General features: G+C 35.4%; 3 protein-coding genes across 3 annotated transcripts; 2 read left to right on the top strand and 1 right to left on the bottom strand.

The window, feature by feature from the left end:
* Positions 1–524: 524 nt before the first annotated feature.
* LOC123675398 (histone H3) lies at positions 525–935 on the bottom strand. The gene has a single exon (XM_045610752.1). It carries the CDS (start codon positions 933–935, stop codon positions 525–527), a length of 411 nt encoding a protein of 136 aa, XP_045466708.1.
* A 55-nt stretch (positions 936–990) lies between these two features.
* On the top strand, positions 991–1,498 carry LOC123675082 (histone H4). The gene has a single exon (XM_045610328.1). It carries the CDS (start codon positions 1,141–1,143, stop codon positions 1,450–1,452), a length of 312 nt encoding a protein of 103 aa, XP_045466284.1. The 5' UTR covers positions 991–1,140; the 3' UTR covers positions 1,453–1,498.
* Positions 1,499–4,640: 3,142 nt separating this feature from the next.
* On the top strand, positions 4,641–18,332 carry LOC123675397 (histone H1B-like). The gene is made up of 2 exons (XM_045610751.1): positions 4,641–5,284; positions 18,235–18,332. Exons 1-2 carry the CDS (start codon positions 4,726–4,728, stop codon positions 18,330–18,332), a joined length of 657 nt encoding a protein of 218 aa, XP_045466707.1. The 5' UTR covers positions 4,641–4,725.
* Positions 18,333–20,249: the final 1,917 nt, after the last annotated feature.

The following is a 20,249-nucleotide window of genomic DNA, read 5'->3' as shown; positions in this document are numbered from 1 at the left end:
GAATATGTAAGAAAAATGGATGTTTTCATAACAATTTTGCTTTGAATGAGTGACCAATTCGAGTTGCAAATATAATCGAACCCAGGTTTGGGTGATTCATACAAATATTATTAACAAGCAACCTAAACAGTGATCACGTCACGCTTTAATTTCACTGATATCATAAAGTAACGTTCACGTTTCACAACGTGATCTAGAAATCACGGTATCGCTTCTCTCTAATGCTGGTCATCAGAATCTTTTGCAGTTGAATGATCGAATTGGAAATGAGACGGCATAATTTGCTTCCAGCTTAAAATAAGCTATTGCGCCAAGATATAGAGGATATCAAAAGACTGATATCCATAATCAAAATTGAAATTCGTAACGCATTTTGTTGGAAGAAATTAAGTAAGGTTATATTGCACTATTGATATCGGATCTTTAATTTGGGATACCTTATAAGAAAGCAATCAATTGTATAAATGTAAAAAAAAAGTTGTGGTTCTGAAAAGAACCGATTTTAAACTTTGTGAAAAAGATGCTTAAGCACGTTCGCCACGGATACGTCGAGCAAGTTGAATGTCCTTCGGCATAATGGTTACTCTCTTGGCGTGAATGGCACATAAATTTGTATCTTCGAATAGACCGACCAGATAAGCTTCGCTAGCTTCTTGAAGGGCCATCACGGCGGAGCTCTGGAAACGGAGATCGGTCTTGAAGTCTTGGGCAATTTCGCGCACTAACCTTTGGAAAGGAAGTTTGCGAATCAACAGCTCGGTACTTTTCTGATAACGACGGATCTCACGAAGAGCTACGGTACCTGGACGGTAACGATGAGGTTTTTTTACGCCACCCGTAGCGGGTGCACTTTTACGTGCCGCTTTTGTGGCAAGTTGCTTACGCGGTGCCTTTCCGCCAGTGGATTTTCTTGCCGTTTGCTTCGTACGGGCCATCTCGAGTATGGGTATAAACTAGTTGAGGTAAATCTTAGATTCATCTTTTTATAGCGGAATAGGTAGGCGGTTCCACTGCACATTCTCGCAATATCATTGGTTGGTCGTGTAGATCTAGTGGTGGGGAAAACTGTGATGGTATAAAAGCCGTATTTTACGGTAAAACCTTTAGTTAATTCTTGTTATTGTAATCGTTAACGGAAAAATGACTGGCAGAGGCAAAGGTGGTAAGGGTTTGGGAAAAGGTGGCGCTAAGCGTCACAGGAAAGTTCTACGAGACAATATCCAAGGAATCACGAAGCCCGCTATCAGAAGATTGGCCCGCCGCGGAGGGGTGAAACGTATCTCTGGTTTGATTTACGAAGAAACTAGAGGTGTACTTAAGGTATTCCTAGAAAACGTTATTAGAGACGCTGTAACTTACACCGAACACGCAAAAAGGAAGACTGTAACAGCAATGGACGTCGTATATGCTTTGAAACGCCAAGGTCGTACGTTGTACGGTTTCGGAGGTTAAATTTCACCATCGAAATATTGCTATCGGTCCTTTTCAGGACCACAAAGTTAACGTTTCTTCGTTTTTTCCATTACACAAATATCATACAATCCGAAAGCAAACAAAATTCCCACAAAGGCTAAACCTGTCCGTGAGATGGGCAACCAAATTACAATGACGAGATAATTCTTTTGGAATTCACCGTTAAGGGTAAACAGCTAACATTTTCATTCACCCAACTATAAATATTATTTATTAATTTTTTTTTACTTGGAATTGCTGTGACCATACGATCACAAAATATATAAATATTCCGAGGACAAACAAAAGTGTTGTCTATTCAAGTTTATAAGCATTTAGTTAGTAGTGCTCTAGGAGGAAAATTTCTTATCCAAATTTTATTGCCACCTTATTTTATCAATTTGAACAAATTAAGAAATGGGCATATATAAATTATTCCATAAAATATTTTCACAGAATCGATGACGGTAGGCGGCGATAAGATATATAATTATTTCTTCTGCGCGTTCCGTTCATCAACTTTACATCGACAACAGAATGGTAGAGAGTCGAAACAATTTCGTACCTCGGCATGGGATCATTCAAGGGAAATCCGCTGTAGGATTGAAAAGGCAAGAGCAGCTTTCATTAAAATGAAAAAACTTTTCACGATTCACGACCTGAACAAGAAGACCAAAATACGACTTCTTATTAAATATATTCATGTACTAGTACAATACATGTTTTTCCTATGATTACACTTTTCGTTTATTATTATTGTTATGGCAATCAAAAAAAACTTGCAACCTGGTGTGGACATTTTTATTATGGTCCTTAATTTCAGAAGAAAGATTATAGTTTATACCTGTATTTAAATTAAGATAATATTCAGAAAATTTTAAGATTCGTTGTAGGTACTAAAAATACACGTGATGTTGCGAAGGGGGAGGGGGGGTGGTCTTAAACCTCACTACGTATCACCAATGGGTGAGGGGGGTTTAAAAAATGCTAAAAAAAGATCACGTGATTAATGGACAACCCCTAATACAGCAGGCATGGTTGGGGGAAGGAGTGGTCCCGGCAGGAGGAGAATTTCGTGGCTCTGAAATTTGAGAGTCTGGTTCTGGGAAACAACAATTGGACTGTTTCGTGCAGCAGTGAATAAGGTCACAATAGCCAGAATGGTCTCCAATATCCGATAACGGATTGGCACTATCAAGAAGAAGAAGTTCCGTTCATCCCACCCGTTTGAGTTGATAATTCTCGCTAAGTTAATCCCCTCCGCGTATAACGAGATCACACATTTTCTAATCGAGAAGCCAATTTTCTCATTCCTATCCCGCATTGCACAATATTTCACACACGGTACAATCCATATTATATTTACAAAGAAAAAACATATATATCAACCGTTGAACTTATCTCTCATAAGGGTGTCAAATATGAACCGCTGGGTTCATATATATATATATATATATATATATATATATATATATATATATATATATATATATATATATTAGGCCATTAAATATGCTGATGATGTCAGTGGTGCCGGTATTAATCATATTAATTGCTTTCACTTAAATATAACATCATTAGTAGTGAATCTTACAATAGAGCGTCTGCCAAAAATATTACATGCAAACTGCTCACCAAAACCTCTCAGCGTGTTCAGATGTTCATTTCTGTTCTATATTGTTAACAAGTGTCGGGGACGTGGCACATCCTTGTATTAATGCTTTTTGAACTATATTCCTTATTCTTCATATAGGGATCTTGTTTTCGCTGTATATTACATGACTCCGATCAACAATACCATTGCATAAACCAGCAAAAATTCTTCATTGCTCACCTCTTTCTTTCTTCTTTTCTTCAATAACAGATTTATGGAAAATTACATTACGGCACTATTATGACCGTTAATAACAATAAAAATTAAATCTGCCAGTATGTACTCATCATCATAAACATTTCAGGCTCTCTTCATCGTTCAGCTTAATGACGAGTTGATGGAAATTTATACTTTCGATTCTATGACCATTCAATCTGCCAGTGAGTTATCAGACTCATCATCAAGACATTCCATATCCATTATAATATAATTATAATACAATATTATTATAATATGATAATAATAATGAGTGGAGGGTGAAGCAACTTTACCTAGACATTCTTCCAGTGCCCATTGGACTGACAATATTATACTTGAGATTTATACTCTCCCGTGTTACTTAAGTTTCACATGTTTGAAGTGCAGAATTAACAATTTAGTATTTCACTTGAATTATTAAAAGTAGTTTACTTACTGAATTATTTGATATCTTAATTAAATGAGGTAATATAGTTTTGTTTGCACGATATCGCTGGTTCCCATTTATATCATTCGCTGATTCCTGCTTCCAGTATGGGATTACAAATTGTTTTTTTTTATGGAGATTTTATATTATCCTTTTTTTTTCAAACTATTAATTTGTATGATTACCTCCTGGTCCGTTCTTCAGGTAATTCATCCGTTAGTGCGTGTCTAACATTAATCGAGTTTTCATATTAGATTGACTACTTTTTCCGAACGCTCTTTTGTATTACGGCATTATGTAGCGGAAAAGCTTTTCTATGAATTTATGAACAATCAGCTACATTTCCAGCCTGCTCCAAAATACGATTATTATCCTTTCCTGTCTGTTATTTCTCACGAGTTGATTTAAAATTGTCTTCATTGAACAGTTAGAAGATTCATCCACACTAGATCACCCTACCGACTCGCCACTTTCAGAACTATAATAACCCTAATTGTAGGAAAGTTATCGATTATATCAAGTATGCTTTGAATTAATGAAAATTCGAACAATTTACGTTCCCTGAAATACAATTGATTATATTTCCTATTAATCAAATTACATGGAGAAAACTGAGGCCAATACTCTGGCTCGAAGGACCACCTTTGTTAACGATAGCGTTTTATACCGGAATTCACATTCCTTCGTTCGAATGTCGTTTATTATCGATTATGGGAAATTTTCCGGGAATATTTCTAGACGATATGGTGCAGAAATTTTCTATTTTTGATTTTTCCATTCGGAAATTTCAAGGATTGATCAATTGAGCATTTTGCTCGAAATAATCCTCATATTCATACATTTCTAGCCAAAGTTCCGTCGACTTCAGTTTTAATGCATTAATTTTCAGTATTTTTCCTGTAGAAAGTGTATCTAACGTTCTTGATATATATACATATATACATATATAGATAAATATATATACCGTGTAACGATTTCATCAATTATCACGATAATGTCTTCTGCCGATACAGAGGTGCAACAAAGCGGTGCGTCCGTTCCAATCGGTGCGAAAACTGCGAAGAAATCCGAGAAAAAGACTGCGACCGCGAAACAGGCCAAACCCAACCATCCTCCGACTTCAGAGATGGTTAATAACGCCATCAAAGATTTGAAAGAAAGAAGTGGATCGTCATTGCAGGCCATCAAGAAATTTATAGCTTCCAACTATAAAGTAGATTCGGAAAAGTTGGCTCCTTTCATTAAGAAATACCTCAAATCAGCTGTGCAATCTGGATCTTTAGTTCAGACAAAAGGAAAAGGCGCATCTGGTTCGTTCAAATTGGCAGCTGGTGGTTCGACATCGGGATCCCAGAAGAAAGTGATTAAAAAAGCCACCTCCAAGTCCAAAGATGATCTTAAAAAATCCACTTCGGCATCAGCTGTGGTGACCGACAAGAAGAAAAAGAAGTCTACTGTTGCCAAAAAACAAGCCGCTGTAACGAAAACGAAGAAAGCAGTTGCAACAACCGAGAAGAAGAGCCCCAAAGCCGCCAAATCCCCTTCTAAAGCTAAGAAGATTGCGAAATCGCCAACTAAGAAACCGAAAGCTCCAAAACCCAAATCAGTCAAGTCTGTGGCAACTCCGAAAAAAGCAGCACCTTTGAAGAAGAAGAAGTGAATATAAAAATTACTGTTGTGATGAGAATGGTTCGTCTAACTAATCGGTCCTTCTCAGGACCTTCAAAAATTATCGATCAAATTTGAAATATTCATCTTGTTCTCCAATTTTTCTGATTCCCCATTTCTCTGTCCACCTTGAAACCGAAAGGCCTTACCGTATTGATTGTTGTCCTTCAATTTATTTTAGAATGAGACTACAAAAATTTTTTTACAAATTTTGCCTTGAAAATGTTCTTCATTTCATTTCAGGGATCTTAGGGCTTGATGTGCTCTGAGGAAGATGAAAGACTCTGGCATTCTTGTATCGTCAAGTTCTGCGTGCCGACCAGATCTGTCCCCTATTAATTGTACTTGACTTCTCTCTTCGCCTGAACCACGGCACATTCATCTTTCCCCGGCTTCATTCCGATAGCCTCAAAGAACGCTACCACATTTCCCAATTGCTCGTCGTTAGCGGAGTAGAGCTTGAGGTCGTCGATGTATCTAACTGGCTTCTCAGTAGGTTTAGCGCCAAACAAAACCAGAAGAGACTCTGCGTGTCCCCCTGAAAAATATCTATCCTGATTTTGATTTCGACAGTTTTAACATAGATCTTGTTCTTATCCAAAAACATGTGGACAAGAGGTGGCGGGTCAGGTTTTTTTACCTTTAAAACAAAGTCAGTACTTGCAATCAATCATTACCGAATACATATAGGTACTTCAAATAAATATATAATTCAAGCGGAATATCGAAAAAATGCCAATATTCACGTAACAATAAATCGGACAAATGCAGGTACCGAATGAATAATATAAGGCTGCTAATTTCACACATACTTTCTGAAGGACTAATTGATACGTAAGTATCTATCACTTTGCAATCACAAATAAACGTTTCAGAAACTATAATTGATCATTTCAATGAGCGATTAATATTTGTTATTCATATTTAATACCTATATATGTGTGCTCGTTAAATCGCTCTTTGAAATGATCAATTATAGTTTCTGAAAGGTTCTGTGTTTGCAAAATGAAAGGTACCTACGTGTTCATTAGTCCTTTAGGATGTCTGTGTAAAATTAGAAGGTTTTTTCTTATTCCTGCATTTCAAACAGCTGAAAATAGAAAACATGAAATTCGAGCGATTCTTGGGTGTTATTGGTGGTAATAACCTATTGATGGCGGAGCTTATCAGAGAGAAGCACTCTAGCTCAAAGATAGAGTCAACCCAGCAAACACTGGGAGGTAACTGTGAAGTACCATGGAAGTAACTTTGCAACTAAAAGCTCGCATGCGATGTATTAAAAACATTGCCTCCCGCTCGCATTTGCAGCGAAATGTCCGCGACATCATGTACGCATTTCAAGTCGTTGTGTTGTTCAAATTGAGACATGAAAAAATATCCCCAAAAAAACATCCATTTGTTGTCACTTTTATGGAAGTTTTTGAGTCAATAAATGTCTTTTTAATAACCACATTGGGTCGTTTCATGCGAGGTCTCTTTGATATCTCTATATTCCATTCCCTTTTTTTCACCACACATAGAGAACATTATATCAATTTCAATAGGAAGTTCGATTATGATTTCATTATTAGACTTCTCAATTCTATTTTTTTTTCACTACACATAGAGTACACATACTGACTTCCATATAAGATAAAATTTTGAACTTTATTAAATAAAACTTTTGGGACAGCGTGACGACTTGGTCGATGGTGGGGTTTATTCAGACCTTAATCTGCCTACTCCTGATTAACCTCGGGATAACTATAACGGGACATGCGCTAACTAGGTCTCAATCTGCCTACTCCTAGTTAACGGGAAAAATAAATGGTTATCTAACTAGGCCTCTATATGCCTACTCCTAGTTAGACGGTTATAAAACATTAAAAATAAAATATAGAACAGACACAAAATGCTCGGCTTATCTCCGTTTAAGATGCTTACTTCGAGGCTTAAGTAGATTGTTGCGCCCTCTGTTGGGGGAAGCGTTAACCTTGTTGGCAACGCCACCATGACCGTAACGCAGGAATCTGTAATCCCCACAAAACATTACTTTTGTGATATTCATAAAAAAGTCCCTTTGGCACTATACAGTGTGTTTCCAAATTGTATGTATGACTTTGTACAAGATATTCTACCCATTGAATAAATGATATTTGATATAGGTCAAATGCCTTGTATTGTTCAAATTCGGACAAGGATTCCTATATAGAATATCATTTATTTAATGTGTAGAATATCTTGTACAAAGTCATACATACAATTTGGAAACACACTGTATAGTGCCAAAGGGACTATTTTATGAATATCACAAAAGTAATCCTGTAGAAATTTGTACATACAATTTGGAAATGGGAAATGAAGTAATGAAACATCCATATAATAAATAATTATTCAATCAAATTTAAAAAAACAAACGTCACAAAAAAGTGAAATTATCTCTCATAAAATAATAAAATTAACAAACAGAGCCGGTCTTCATTTGACCACTTATAAAAAAATACTATATATATTTTAATTTATTGGTTTTTTGGTGATATAGCTATATCACCAGCCACATGGCAGACACCAACGCACAAATAAAACTGAAAAAACGGGAAGCCTATAGCTATTGTAGTTTTCGAAATATCGCTCGATCAGCCAGAAAACGGACCAAGTGAATACGTAATCTGTATTTTGTTGCAAAAATGCTTCTATTAGGATCACGTTCTGGTCTCACCGACGACCTCTCGGATTGCTCTGAATCGTTTGTTTTTGTTTATTACATCCAGATGAAGGAGAATAAATAAATATTCGTCGGACTCTTTGAGGGCTGGATATTTCAGTGCCACAGATGGATAATTGAAAATAATAATGTGCAAAGTATTACTATTACATTCACCAGAATAAACAGCCACATTGGGAACATAAAGTGACCCACTCAAAAAGGATTTGAAATATCATCCAATTCATGTTAACATTGTGTAGTTCTCAAAAAGACTTCGTTGCGAAGTCGCTCGATGGTAAACTTTTTAACTACTAATTTACCACTTTCTATGGGGATGGCATTGTGGTTATTTATTAATATCCTCAAATTATTATCACTGCATCTTCGAATTGTTGTTAACAAAGCAATGTCGCAAAATAAATATGTTTAGAACAAGTATGCGTAATCGCAATGAAGATATCTGTCAATGTGCAATTTGAGACTTCGCGAAACTGCCAAGTGATGTAACGTGTTTGCTGGGAAGGAGGCTCTCAGAAAGGTCCGGAATGATAGTTGGGAAGAGAAACTACTTTCTCTTTCCACAGAAGACAACAGTGTTTGGCGGATGGCCAAAGCACTGCACTCAGATAGGAAACCAACCCCGCCGATTCACGGTTTACGAGGAATGGTATACAGTCCAGAAGAAAAGTCTGAAGCTTTCGCAGATAACCTCCAACGCCAATGCAGCTGTAGTTACAACTATGCGGAATTGGACCACATTGAGGACGTCAACCGCAAAGTGAAAAATGAATCAACGGAAGCTATTGGTTTCGAACCGTTCAGGAAATCCAGAACACTATTATGTCGAGTAAAGTGAGAACGGCACCAGGACCGGACGGCATTACTAACTTGACGTTGCGGAACCTCCCTCGAAAAGCTTTAGTAGCACTGACGAATATAGTCAATGCTAAAGATTCAACACAATAACGAAAGAAAAGAATATCATACAGTAGGAACAGTTCGGTTTTTAAAGCCAACATTCCACTGTGCAACAAGTGCTCCGAGTAGTGGAACCAATCACGGATGGATATAACCGGAAACAAGTCACAGGAGCTGTGTTTTTGGATGTAGCCAAATCGTTTGATAAAGTACGGCCCAAAGGACTGCTATACAAACTGCTTACGGCAGGTTTCCCACTCTCCATGGTCCAACTTTTAGCTTCTTACCTGCATTCTCGCAAGTTTAGAGCCAGATTTGACGGAGTATTGTCTTCAGAGAGGTCTCTTTTAGCCGGAGTTCCGCAAGGATTTCTGCTGTCTCCAATATTTTTCACAATATATGTATCCGAAATGCCAAAAACGGTGAAAAACTCCATGGCACTTTACGCTGACGATACCGCCTTTCTTGCCAGTTCTTGGTGTCCCAAAATGGCAACGAAGTACCTACAAGAAACCCTGAGAAGATCAAAGCAGTTTTTTTTAGCCGAAAGAAAATAGATCCCATCGGACTCGTCGTAATGTTCGGTAGGAGGATTGTAATGGAAAAACGAGGCCAAGTATCTGGGAGTGATACTTGACAAAAAACTCACTTGGAACCAACACGTCACATCAGCTGTGACGAAGGGGAAAGACAACAGCGGCAGCGTTGCAACCGCTACTTTGCAAAAGCACAAAAATGTCTCTTTCCAACAAGCTTCTTCTTTATAAGTCCACCATCCGGCCGGTCATGTGTTACGCATGTTCGGCTCCTAGGAAACACAAACGACCGAAGATGGCACTTCTCTAGGAAGTGTGTATTAGAGCCAAACCCTTACTGGCACAGAGATTGTGTAATGATTACACAAACTTTGCCACCTGCTAGAGCAGATCAAAATAGCTCACCAGAGGTGAATTATATTGAGATGGAGCAGTAAAAGGCTAATTTATAGCCTGACTGCAAAAGAGAAAGAAGTTGTTAGCTCTTCACTGTATTTAATAAGTAGAGCGAGTATGGACTGTATTTTTATTATAGATGTTGCGATGGCAAAAACAATTCACAGATTTTCCGCTAATGAGAAACTGAATATAAAAGCTCTTACCAACTCCAAAAGGGCCGTGATGATTTTTGGGGCTTCCTTTTCTTTCGTAGGCCAGGAGGGATCCCTCAATGATGGCACACCAGTTGTCATGCACTTGATATTCTTGAACCTTATAACTAATTACTGTCTCTATCAGTTACTAACACTTGAATTAATTTGCCACACACAGCGAAGTTAATAAACTTATCGAAATTAGCGATAATGCGAATACTATTGTTTATAGCGACGAAATATGCGGAGAACAAGAAAGTAACATTAACAGTTCCAATTAATAATAATGTTTTTGCTGTTATAAAAAACCGCTCGTTCCATATTGGCTCATATTGCCAATATTTTCAAAGCATTTTATGAGTCAGCAACCCACAATACAGAAAAGTGCAATTGTGTGCTGCCGACACAACAGAAGTTGTAAGTTAAAAAAATTCATACTAACTTTTTTTCTCAAAAATAAAGGGGGAATTCATTTGTTTCAAATTTGATTCATAATGCATTGGGGAGAAGACACAGTAATAACACTAAGAAGTTTTAACACATGATTTATTACAATTTCGATAAGTATGACAGCTTCATAATTTTTCTTTTTGGGTTGAAGGAATCAATAAGGTCAATTGGCTTGAAAAACAATTATGTATGATAATCAAAAAAACAGTTCCTCTGTCCGAAATGATCAATGAGCCTCTCCTTCAACGGAATCGTTCTTCTAATTCTTTCTTTCTACTGATTACTGGTTTTGGAGTTATCTACTAAAAATCTACCATCATCGTTCAGAAATCTATCAAAAATCTACTGACATACTTTTTAGAAAAAATTCCACAGTTGGCACTGCATTACAATTTCACATTATTCAGATTACACTTCATTCTAGTGTCTCTTATGGTTAAATTTTACTTCATGAATAGGATAGATATTAGAGATGCGTATAGATTCGCACATAAAACAAGAAAATTTTTAGGAAATCGTTAAAGAATGGATCGAATTTTTTAGACGAGATATATTCTACGCCTATGGACTCAAAACGTGAACTTACCTATGATAGGTTAGGTTTTCATTTCCGGATGTTTTACACACTATACATGTTTTTCGAGGTTTTACCATGATTAAAATTAACAATATGTAACTTTAAATTCACAAACTTGTATAAAATAACGACGATTACAAACGTGAAATTAAAATGAACAGTTAACCCTTAACGTCCCTCTAGTTGTCACGTGCAATAACAACAACAGAACCGTGTTGCCAAATCCCCACAATATTCGCAAAACATCTATGCCACAGAACGGAGAAAAGTTTACTTCTTCCTCAGAATGGCAACGCAGTACATTATAAGTGTTTGTAAACAAAAATGTTATAGCGATGTCAACAAATGCTATAAGGCACCTCTATATTTTCTTTCCTCTGACGTATTCACCATAAAATCGTACTCAACTTATTATATTTTTCTGTTTATCAATAAGAATTTTCCTTTTATTTACTGTTTTGAACTTGTGACCAATAAATTTTATGTAATGTTGTCTTTGATTTATTGAAATTCAGATGCTTTTTGGTCAAATTTTATCCAGACTGATATATTGGTTGCTTTTGGTAACGATCAAATCATTCAATGATTCTTTGAAGGTGAAATCGTATTGCACAGATTTTCTTCCTCTAATAATCCAGGCTGTAATGACTTGCCTTCTTTTTTCAAACAGTACTGTGAGAAATACTCAAATAAACTAATCAATGTGTGTTTGAAATTGATACAACTTTTTAGTTTCAAAATTTCTTGGATCAAAACCAATAATACAAACAAACTGAATAATCTAACCTCCTGTCAATGACATTTCCAATGCCAACCCGAAATCTGCAATTCAAAATGTTACTGATCGAATGAGCCATTACCAACTTAATTTCGATTTTCCACCAGCCACCCGGGATGTCAATAATTCCTGAACGGACTATATTCTAAAACAAGTTGCAGAATGGGCTTCTATTCTAACACGAATGCGAAATTCGAACGCATGAGTGTTGGAATTGCCTTCTGCAACGAGTATTAGACGATATTTTCTCTATTTCAGTCAAGTTTTGTGAATTATTGTCGAAATTAAATGAAAAATTTAGATTGAATATCCTAGTGACATTTGTATTGTATCATTGCAGTTGGTGTGACTGTTACGAACATTGACAGATTACGGAATTTGGATATGAATCGTACGTTTAGAATTTTGAAATAATTTACAATTACTCATTAAATTCGTTAGTTATGTCTGACGAAATCGATTTAACACCACCAGAATTAAGAGAAATTGCGATTAATGTTGCAAATCATTTCACTATATCCGAATTACTGTCTCCAATGAGTAACGTCATAAAATTCGTACACTCGCTCATAGATGTCCCTAGCAGTATTAAAAATACGATATATCAAATATGATAATTAATGCAGTTAAGAGTTAACTCGTATTACTCGAAACACCACGGGAGCAAGATTTTTCGTTGAGTTACGTATAGTTCGACATAGGCGTAGTTCGAGTTATACAATTCATTCTTGATTAAATTCGACTTACGGGAGAGTTGGATAATACCGAGCCCCTAAGGACTTGGACCTATAATTAGGAAACTATTTGATATTGAAAGAAACAACATTGAGTAATTAGTAGGACATTTATTCAGGTACAATAACCGCATAACAAAAACTTCTGAAATTTAATCAAAAAGTATTTATTGTCAATTTATAAAAAAAAATAGAGGCGCGGTATTATCGAACTGATTCGATATTATCGTGCCCAGGTTTGACAAAATCGTGCCCACATTATTTGCTCGCGAATGGGTAAGTAACAAAAGTATCTAATAATAAAAAAATTGATATCTTTCTGAGTAATTTTCCTGCGTGAAGATAGGGAGAGCCGAATCTTCTTCTCAAAATTAAATCAGTATATAAAATATCACGCAATAAGTATTGATGGAAACTTAAAGTCTATATGACAACAAAACGTAAATATTTTTTTATAACATGAAGTCTAAGTAAATTTTCGTCTGAAGTTTCTAGCAGATGTCTTTATTTTATTTCCGTTTCGAATAGCCTCAAGTACAGACTTCATATTTTACGGATTGATAATATCGCGCCCCGGCGCGGAATAATCAAACTTGATAATTTTATTTTTTAAGCTCAAAATTTTATGGGAAATATTATAGTACGTAAAAAAGTATTCGGTCAATAATTCTACAGTGTACAAGCATTAGAAATTTATAGTATCAAAGTATTACAATATAAATACAGTATTACTTACCTCTTACTGAAAGTACGCGAAAAATTATAAGGAGTGACGAAAAAAACTTCTACAGGGCGTGCTATTTTCGTCGTTTCAGGGACCGTGATGGCATTGCGCGGAGAAGGATGTAGGCATGTCCAGCTTTGATGTATACACACTACATCAAAGAAAAAGTGAATAGTTTTTGAATAATACTGAAGCGCGGAATTATCAACCCCGCGGTATTATCCAACTCTCCCCTACAAGATGATATAGACCTAAACCGCTTTATAGAGGTAAAGAATAGTGATATTTATTCCCTATAATAGGAGTAGATCGTACATATTTGATGAATTTACTGAAAAATGAATTGACAGTGAAAAATTTTATAATGAGATAGACCAATATGTCTCTCTGTGTTGACAAATTCTGAACATTTTAAGAGTTTGTCTGATGGAGGAGTCTGATTTAGACTCTAAAACAAAGGTTAATTAATTCAAAGTGTAAGTATTCCATTTTTTCGTCAACATTTTTTTCAATCCAAGAGCGTAGAAATGGGGAGGTACTGGGTGTGATTACCCCACCCCAAGATTTTCAAAATAAAAAATTCTAGAAATATCGCGAATACGAATAACGAAAATTTCTCCATCAAATGAACCAATAATAATAATCATTTTTCTTTCCTTTGAAATCGACACGTCAGTAAAAAATCGGACCCCTTTACCGTTTATGAGTTTATTATCGCTTTCAAAATGAGTACATTAATTGCATTTCAGCTCGTCTTTGTCCGAGGTTTATTATTTTCCTTCATCTATCCGTTTTCTCGGCATCGCCCCTTTTTTGTTACCTGTGATTTTTGCATTCGTCATCGGTATACACTTACCTACCCGTTGTTTTCAGTTTTTTGTATAATTTTCGTCACAATACTGTAGTTGTCAAAGAACTGAACTGAGTAATTCCCATCTGAAAATTGTCTGGGCTGTGTTATATAATTTATTGTGGATCATTCAAATTGCAATTTTTTTTGTGAATATATCAGTTTTGAATTGATTATATCTGAACGGTGTTCCTAAATTGGAGGTACAAATGAAAATGACAGATTTCTCGGATCCTTTTAGGAAAAAAAGTCCTAACACGATTACGCAAACGCTTTGTTTTTGAGATGCCGGTGTTAAAGTTCAAGTTTTTTTCTCATATCACCTATCCTTCACAAGATATTCAATTTTAATTGGCATAGATCTTCCGATTTAAAGTTTTCAGCTTGTGATATGCTTATTTTGTATGCAAATCTGCAGTGTGATATTTTTTGTGGAAGGGTACCTGCTTCTTTCCACCAGAACTATTTTTTGGTGAAGCACTGGTTCTATAGAAAAATGTGGAAAGAAACTCTTGTCTTGTACAACACTTTTTGTTTTGTTATAGTTTTGTCGTTTCTGCTATCGATTTCGAAAAAAAAATTCAAACAGCTCTCTGGTAATCCTCAGGAAAATCCAAATTATTATAAAAATCCAGTTAGTAAGCTGTGATGAATAAATTGATTATAACTTCTGGTACTTATCAACAAATTCTGTAGCGAAGATTAATAAAGATTCGATAAACTAATAAATATAAGCATCACTAAAAATTATGACTATACAAGAAACACCCTGTATCTCGAAAACAAAGCGTTTGCGGTCTCATGTTTATAGGACTTTTTTTTCTTAAAATTATCCTAAGGAATATTTTCCTTCGTAAATCCTTTTTAGGAAAACCCAGTATAAGGTGAGAACAATCGAATTGGTAATAAAAAAAAATATTGAGTAATTAAGATTCAACTTCGTTATCAAACTTTTTTCCCACATTACAGATATGAGTAAACGTTGTTGTAAAAAAAAATTTTGTTCGAGAATCCCCCCCCCCAAGAAAAAGAAAGATCTCCGTCCTTGGTTTCCAGATTCCTCGTCATTGCTCGTTGCGAGGCGTATACTTGAAAACCGAGTTGTGATCTTTCGAATTATTATGTGTGCTCCAATTATTTTTTCTCTTGATATTTTTGGGCGCCCCTGCAGACCTTGCGCCCGTGACAAGTGCACCTTTGCCACGCCCTAGATACGGCACTGGTATTGCCTATTACCCTAACTGAATCAGGGATGTAATGTATTTCACAAAGACGAAAAACAACACTTCGAATTACGTGTGTTAAAGTTGTTTACACATTTAACATATGGAAATTTCCTACGATTCTGCGTTCGAAACTAGTTACTGACAAAGGCTAAGTGTTTTCAGCGGAACAGATGTTTTTAATCTCATTTAGTTTTCGAAGCTTTGCATGCCTTACCGCCCTTTGTATCAAGGCACTTAAACATGAGCCCGCAAACGCTTTGGTTTCGAGATACAGGGTGTTTCTTGTAGTGCTACTTTTTGTGATGCTTAACCAGTTTATCGAATCTTTATTAATCTTCGCTACACAGTTGGTAAATAAGTATCAAAACTTATAATTAATTTATTCATCACAGCTACCTAACTGGATCTTTATAATCATTTGGATTTTCCTGAGAATTGCTATAGAGAGCTGTTTGAATTTTTTTCTCGAAATCGATTGCAAATACGACAAAACTATAACAAACCAAAGTGTAGTACTGAACAAGAGTTTCTTTTTATTTTTTTTAAACTTCCAGTGGTTCACAAAATAGCCTAATTTACATTTTCTTGATATCTCTTTTTGTTAAAAAGTTATTACCATCGGAACACCTTACCCCGGGAACTTCCAGCCCCACTCTCCCCTAATCTCATACCGCCAGTACGTGAAAAATGCAAATCGAATATGAATTCTAACATATGAGTTTAGCAATAAAGAGTTCTAATAATAATAACATAAGATTCTACGGATAGAAAATACATTCGGAAAGATGAGTATGATATGGGTTCTTTGGTTTTTTCAATGAAATAAATTCTACGAAAGTAAGAAAGATAATGGAAAATAAAAAATATATACCTGTATAGCTATAATGGGTTCATATACCTGTATACCTGTAATGGGTCTATGTAGATTGTAGTGTCCCAGCGCAGGTTTTACTGCGTCTACTTAAAGATCTATTGTATTTTGTACGTTGTCATGGAATAGAACTAATTGCTGGATTTTCCAAACGACTATTTGATTATAAAAATATAAGTAACCATTTTTTCGGTAAAACCAGGGTACTCTCGACTTTCCAAGAATAACGAACATTTTTACATTTATCCATCAGATAACAGTAAACTGTGTTCAGTATTACCTGTTCATTCAATAAATCTGTTGAATAATTATGCATATTTTTCTGCTATGGAAATTGATGGCATGGTGGCTATGTTGGAATATCGTGATATTGATGGAGATTCTGTGCCAGTTTTAATGGCATTCAAACATGGATTGGAGGAAGAAAGTCTAGATGACTTTAATAGCAAAATATTATTTATGACAATTCCATCTTTTTTCAATTGTGAAATGCTCATTATTTTTTAAACCACCGGAAATATATTTATTTATTTAAAGATATCAACAAAGTTCCAGTCATAGGTGGCTAGGTTTTTTGAGTGGAATCTGGAATATTCGAATAAGTATTAACTAAATAATCATTGAATATTCACTTAATATTCATTGAATGATCAGTTATTATGTCATAAGAGCATATATAATATTCGATTAAACACTGAGACACGAGAGTGCAACTCGTGTGGTGTTTCCCGAAATACGACGAGATGAAAAGGTCCGCATAATCGAAATATATAGTCTACACTCTGGTATTCGTTATGATTATATCACGAAAAATAATTTCAATTTCTTATTTATTAATGGACCTATAACCAAAGCGCTGCCTTTTAAAAAATTCAATGACATTTCAGTGAGCTTGACTTTTTTTTTTTTGGGCGAACGTCCAAGTACGTTACTATGGAAATAATCACAATCTGACAGGAGGCGAAACACCAAAACGATTATACCAAGTCGTCAAAGGTGTATTTACTTATCAAAACGCCGGAATAGGGTGATAAATTAGTTTGAATAGAGCCTAAAATTATTATGTTATTTAAATTATTCTGAGGAGTATAGTTACGATTGGGTTCCGCTAGCTCAACCGTAAAGCTCGCAGAACCCGCGATTTCTCCGACAATTCAAGAAAAAAAAATTTTTGAATAAGGTAATAATAAATAAGCCTACAAAATCAAAATAAAAATCAAAAATTCGAAAGTCTTTCTGCTAGCTTAACGAGGGTGCACCTTCTCCCCACAAGATATTTAACTTGAATTTGGCATAGATATTCCAATTTAAAGTTTTTGTGATATTTTTTCTGGAAGAGTGCCCGCTTCTTTTCACCAGACCTTTTGGATGAACCACTGGTTGTTTAGAAAAATGTGAAAAGAATCTCTGGTCCAGAACTACACTTAACGGTTTCTTGTCAAACAAATTTTCAGAAATCCCAAGGAAAATTCAAATTATTATAGGATCCAGTGATAAATAATTAATTATAATTTTTGGTATTTATTTATCCAATCTGTAGAGAGGATCAATAAGAGATTCGATAAAATGTTATATGCATCACAAAAAAGTAGGACTACAAGAAACGTAGGTACCCTGTATCCAGAAAACATAGCATTTGCGGGCCCATGTATAGTACATTTGCTCCTTAAAATTATTCAGGGAATTTATCATTTTTCTTCGCACCTCCAATTTAGGAACAATCGAATGGTATGAACAATCGAATTAGAAAAATTCTATTTTAATTTTTGCTTCAAACTTCATTATCGAACTTTTTCTCACATTACAGATATGAGTAAACGTCGTCGTCAACAATTTTTTTTTGATACGCACATTTATCTGGTTATCTAGAACTTCAAATATATCCTTTTCAGAATTTCTAGATGCTTTAACTGTTCCAAAACTTAGAAAGTTTGCGACATACTTCCAAAATATCTTCTCCCTCATCGGAGTTGAATGTGGATATTTTTAATTGAATGTTCGACAAGATCCAAAATTTCATTAATTGAATAGCGGAGATTCACATGGGCGCCCGCAGGGGGGGGCCAGGGGGGGCCATGGCCCCCCCTGAGACTTTGATTTCCTCATTTTTCAGCACAACACCCTCAATATAACTTTATCAATCCAAAGAGCAAAGAAAAAAGGAAAGTAATGGATTCACAACAATTTTCCGGTTTTCAATGACAATCAAGGACACCTTATCGTTTTTCAATAATTTTCATTTTGCCCCCCCTGAGAAAAATTTCTGCGGGCGCCCATGGAGATTCAGTTCGTGAAATTATATTGCACTACTTTCAATAATGAATACACCTGTAACTTGTGAAAAAATTACATAGTTTAATTTCTATGCTATAGAATATTTATTTGAAACGCACCCTAAAAACACATTAGATGGAATTAACCCTACGTATAAATAAATAGATAACATTGATTGATAAAATCTCGAATGACTTTTAAATTATTGAATTTGGGAGCATAATAATGCTGGAACAGTACCCGCTTCATTCAATATATACTTGCGCAGAATTACCCCATCCCATGCGCGATATTATCCCAGCACATGGGGAATTTCGCGCAATGACATTATTATTTCAGATTTTTAATATATTCTCAAAGCGATTCGTCAAATAAATGCAAAATTTCGAAGTTAAATTGTGAAAGTTTGCATTTACATAGGAAACATTTTTGAAACCTTTTCCGTTAGGTGCGCGAAATTCCCCCGTTCTCCCCTACTCAATAGATAAATAATAATGATACTTCCGTACACCGTTCTCTGAAACGATTCGTATCAAAGTTGGTATAAATTAAAAACCGATTGTCAAACAGTATTAATATTAGGGAGAAAAGTCTCACAATTAGACATTAGTAGGAAATCGGAGAAATTAAAGTAGAGGCGTAGGGAATAAAATTCCAGTCCTTATACCTAAAATGAACATCTGAGTCATTATTAATATTCCTACCCCTGATTTTCGATTATGTGAAAAAGGACCTTTTCTCGGAAATTCTATGGGAACTATTTGTAATATTGTTAATGTCAACTTTCAAAGAAAAAGATGGTCATTTAGCTATTGTATAGGTAGCGTTTATTATTGCATTCAAAGGATTTCAGACATGTTTTATTATATACATAGGAAAGGTTGATTTCACTTTTATATGGGTATCTTCGATTCTGAGAAGCTACCAACTTTATCTATTCAAAATATCTGCTCATTAATAACGAATTTGCCTTCTGAAAGACAGGACCTACAAATCCTTTTGTTCGAGTAATAACCAGAGGGCCAAGGGCGTAGAAATGAGAGGATACTCGGGGTAATTACTTCCCCCCCCCCCCCAAGATTTACAAAATATAGAATTTCAGTTTATTATCGCTTTCAAGATGATTACTTTTATTGCACTGCGAGCACGTCTATGTCCGAAATTTATTATTTTCCTTTATCTACCCGCTTTCGTCGGCGTCCCCTCAGAGGAATATAAATGACTTATCATATTTCAAAATGAAAACAATCTTAACGCGTGACACCACATTTTGCTAAATTCACTATTTGAAGGAAACCTATAAATGTAAGCATTGAATTGAGTTTTACGATATCGCGCAAATACTACACCATAGACGAGATATATTCTATATGTAGAATTACAAGGAACACCCTGTATCTTGAAAACAAAGCGATTGCGGTACCTCCAATTTAGGAACACCCTGTATAAGGGTTGATGATCGAATCGGTAATCAAAAAATTGCTATTATTTTGAGTAATGTTTGCTTCGAACTTCGTTATCGAACCTTTCTTTCTCACATTACAGGTATGAGTAAACGTTGTCGTCGAAAAATGTTTTCGATTTTTTTTCGGTCTATCATATCAGTTCATTTACATATATGTATTATTTCGCG

The sequence above is a fragment of the Harmonia axyridis genome, chromosome 3 (genome assembly GCF_914767665.1).
Source record: "Harmonia axyridis chromosome 3, icHarAxyr1.1, whole genome shotgun sequence".
Classification (NCBI taxonomy): domain Eukaryota; kingdom Metazoa; phylum Arthropoda; class Insecta; order Coleoptera; family Coccinellidae; genus Harmonia; species Harmonia axyridis.
This window is presented reverse-complemented; position numbering and strand designations above follow the sequence as displayed.

What these genes read in the sequence shown, in the direction of transcription:
- LOC123675398 (XM_045610752.1), bottom strand. Translation starts at nt 935, where the DNA reads ATGGCCCGTACGAAGCAAACGGCAAGAAAATCCACTGGCGGAAAGGCA.
- LOC123675082 (XM_045610328.1), top strand. Translation starts at nt 1,141, where the DNA reads ATGACTGGCAGAGGCAAAGGTGGTAAGGGTTTGGGAAAAGGTGGCGCT.
- LOC123675397 (XM_045610751.1), top strand. Translation starts at nt 4,726, where the DNA reads ATGTCTTCTGCCGATACAGAGGTGCAACAAAGCGGTGCGTCCGTTCCA. An exon ending in CAAATCCCCTTCTAAAGCTA is followed by an intron (nt 5,285 to 18,234) that starts AGAAGATTGCGA and finishes TATCCTTTTCAG; the next exon opens with AATTTCTAGATGCTTTAACT.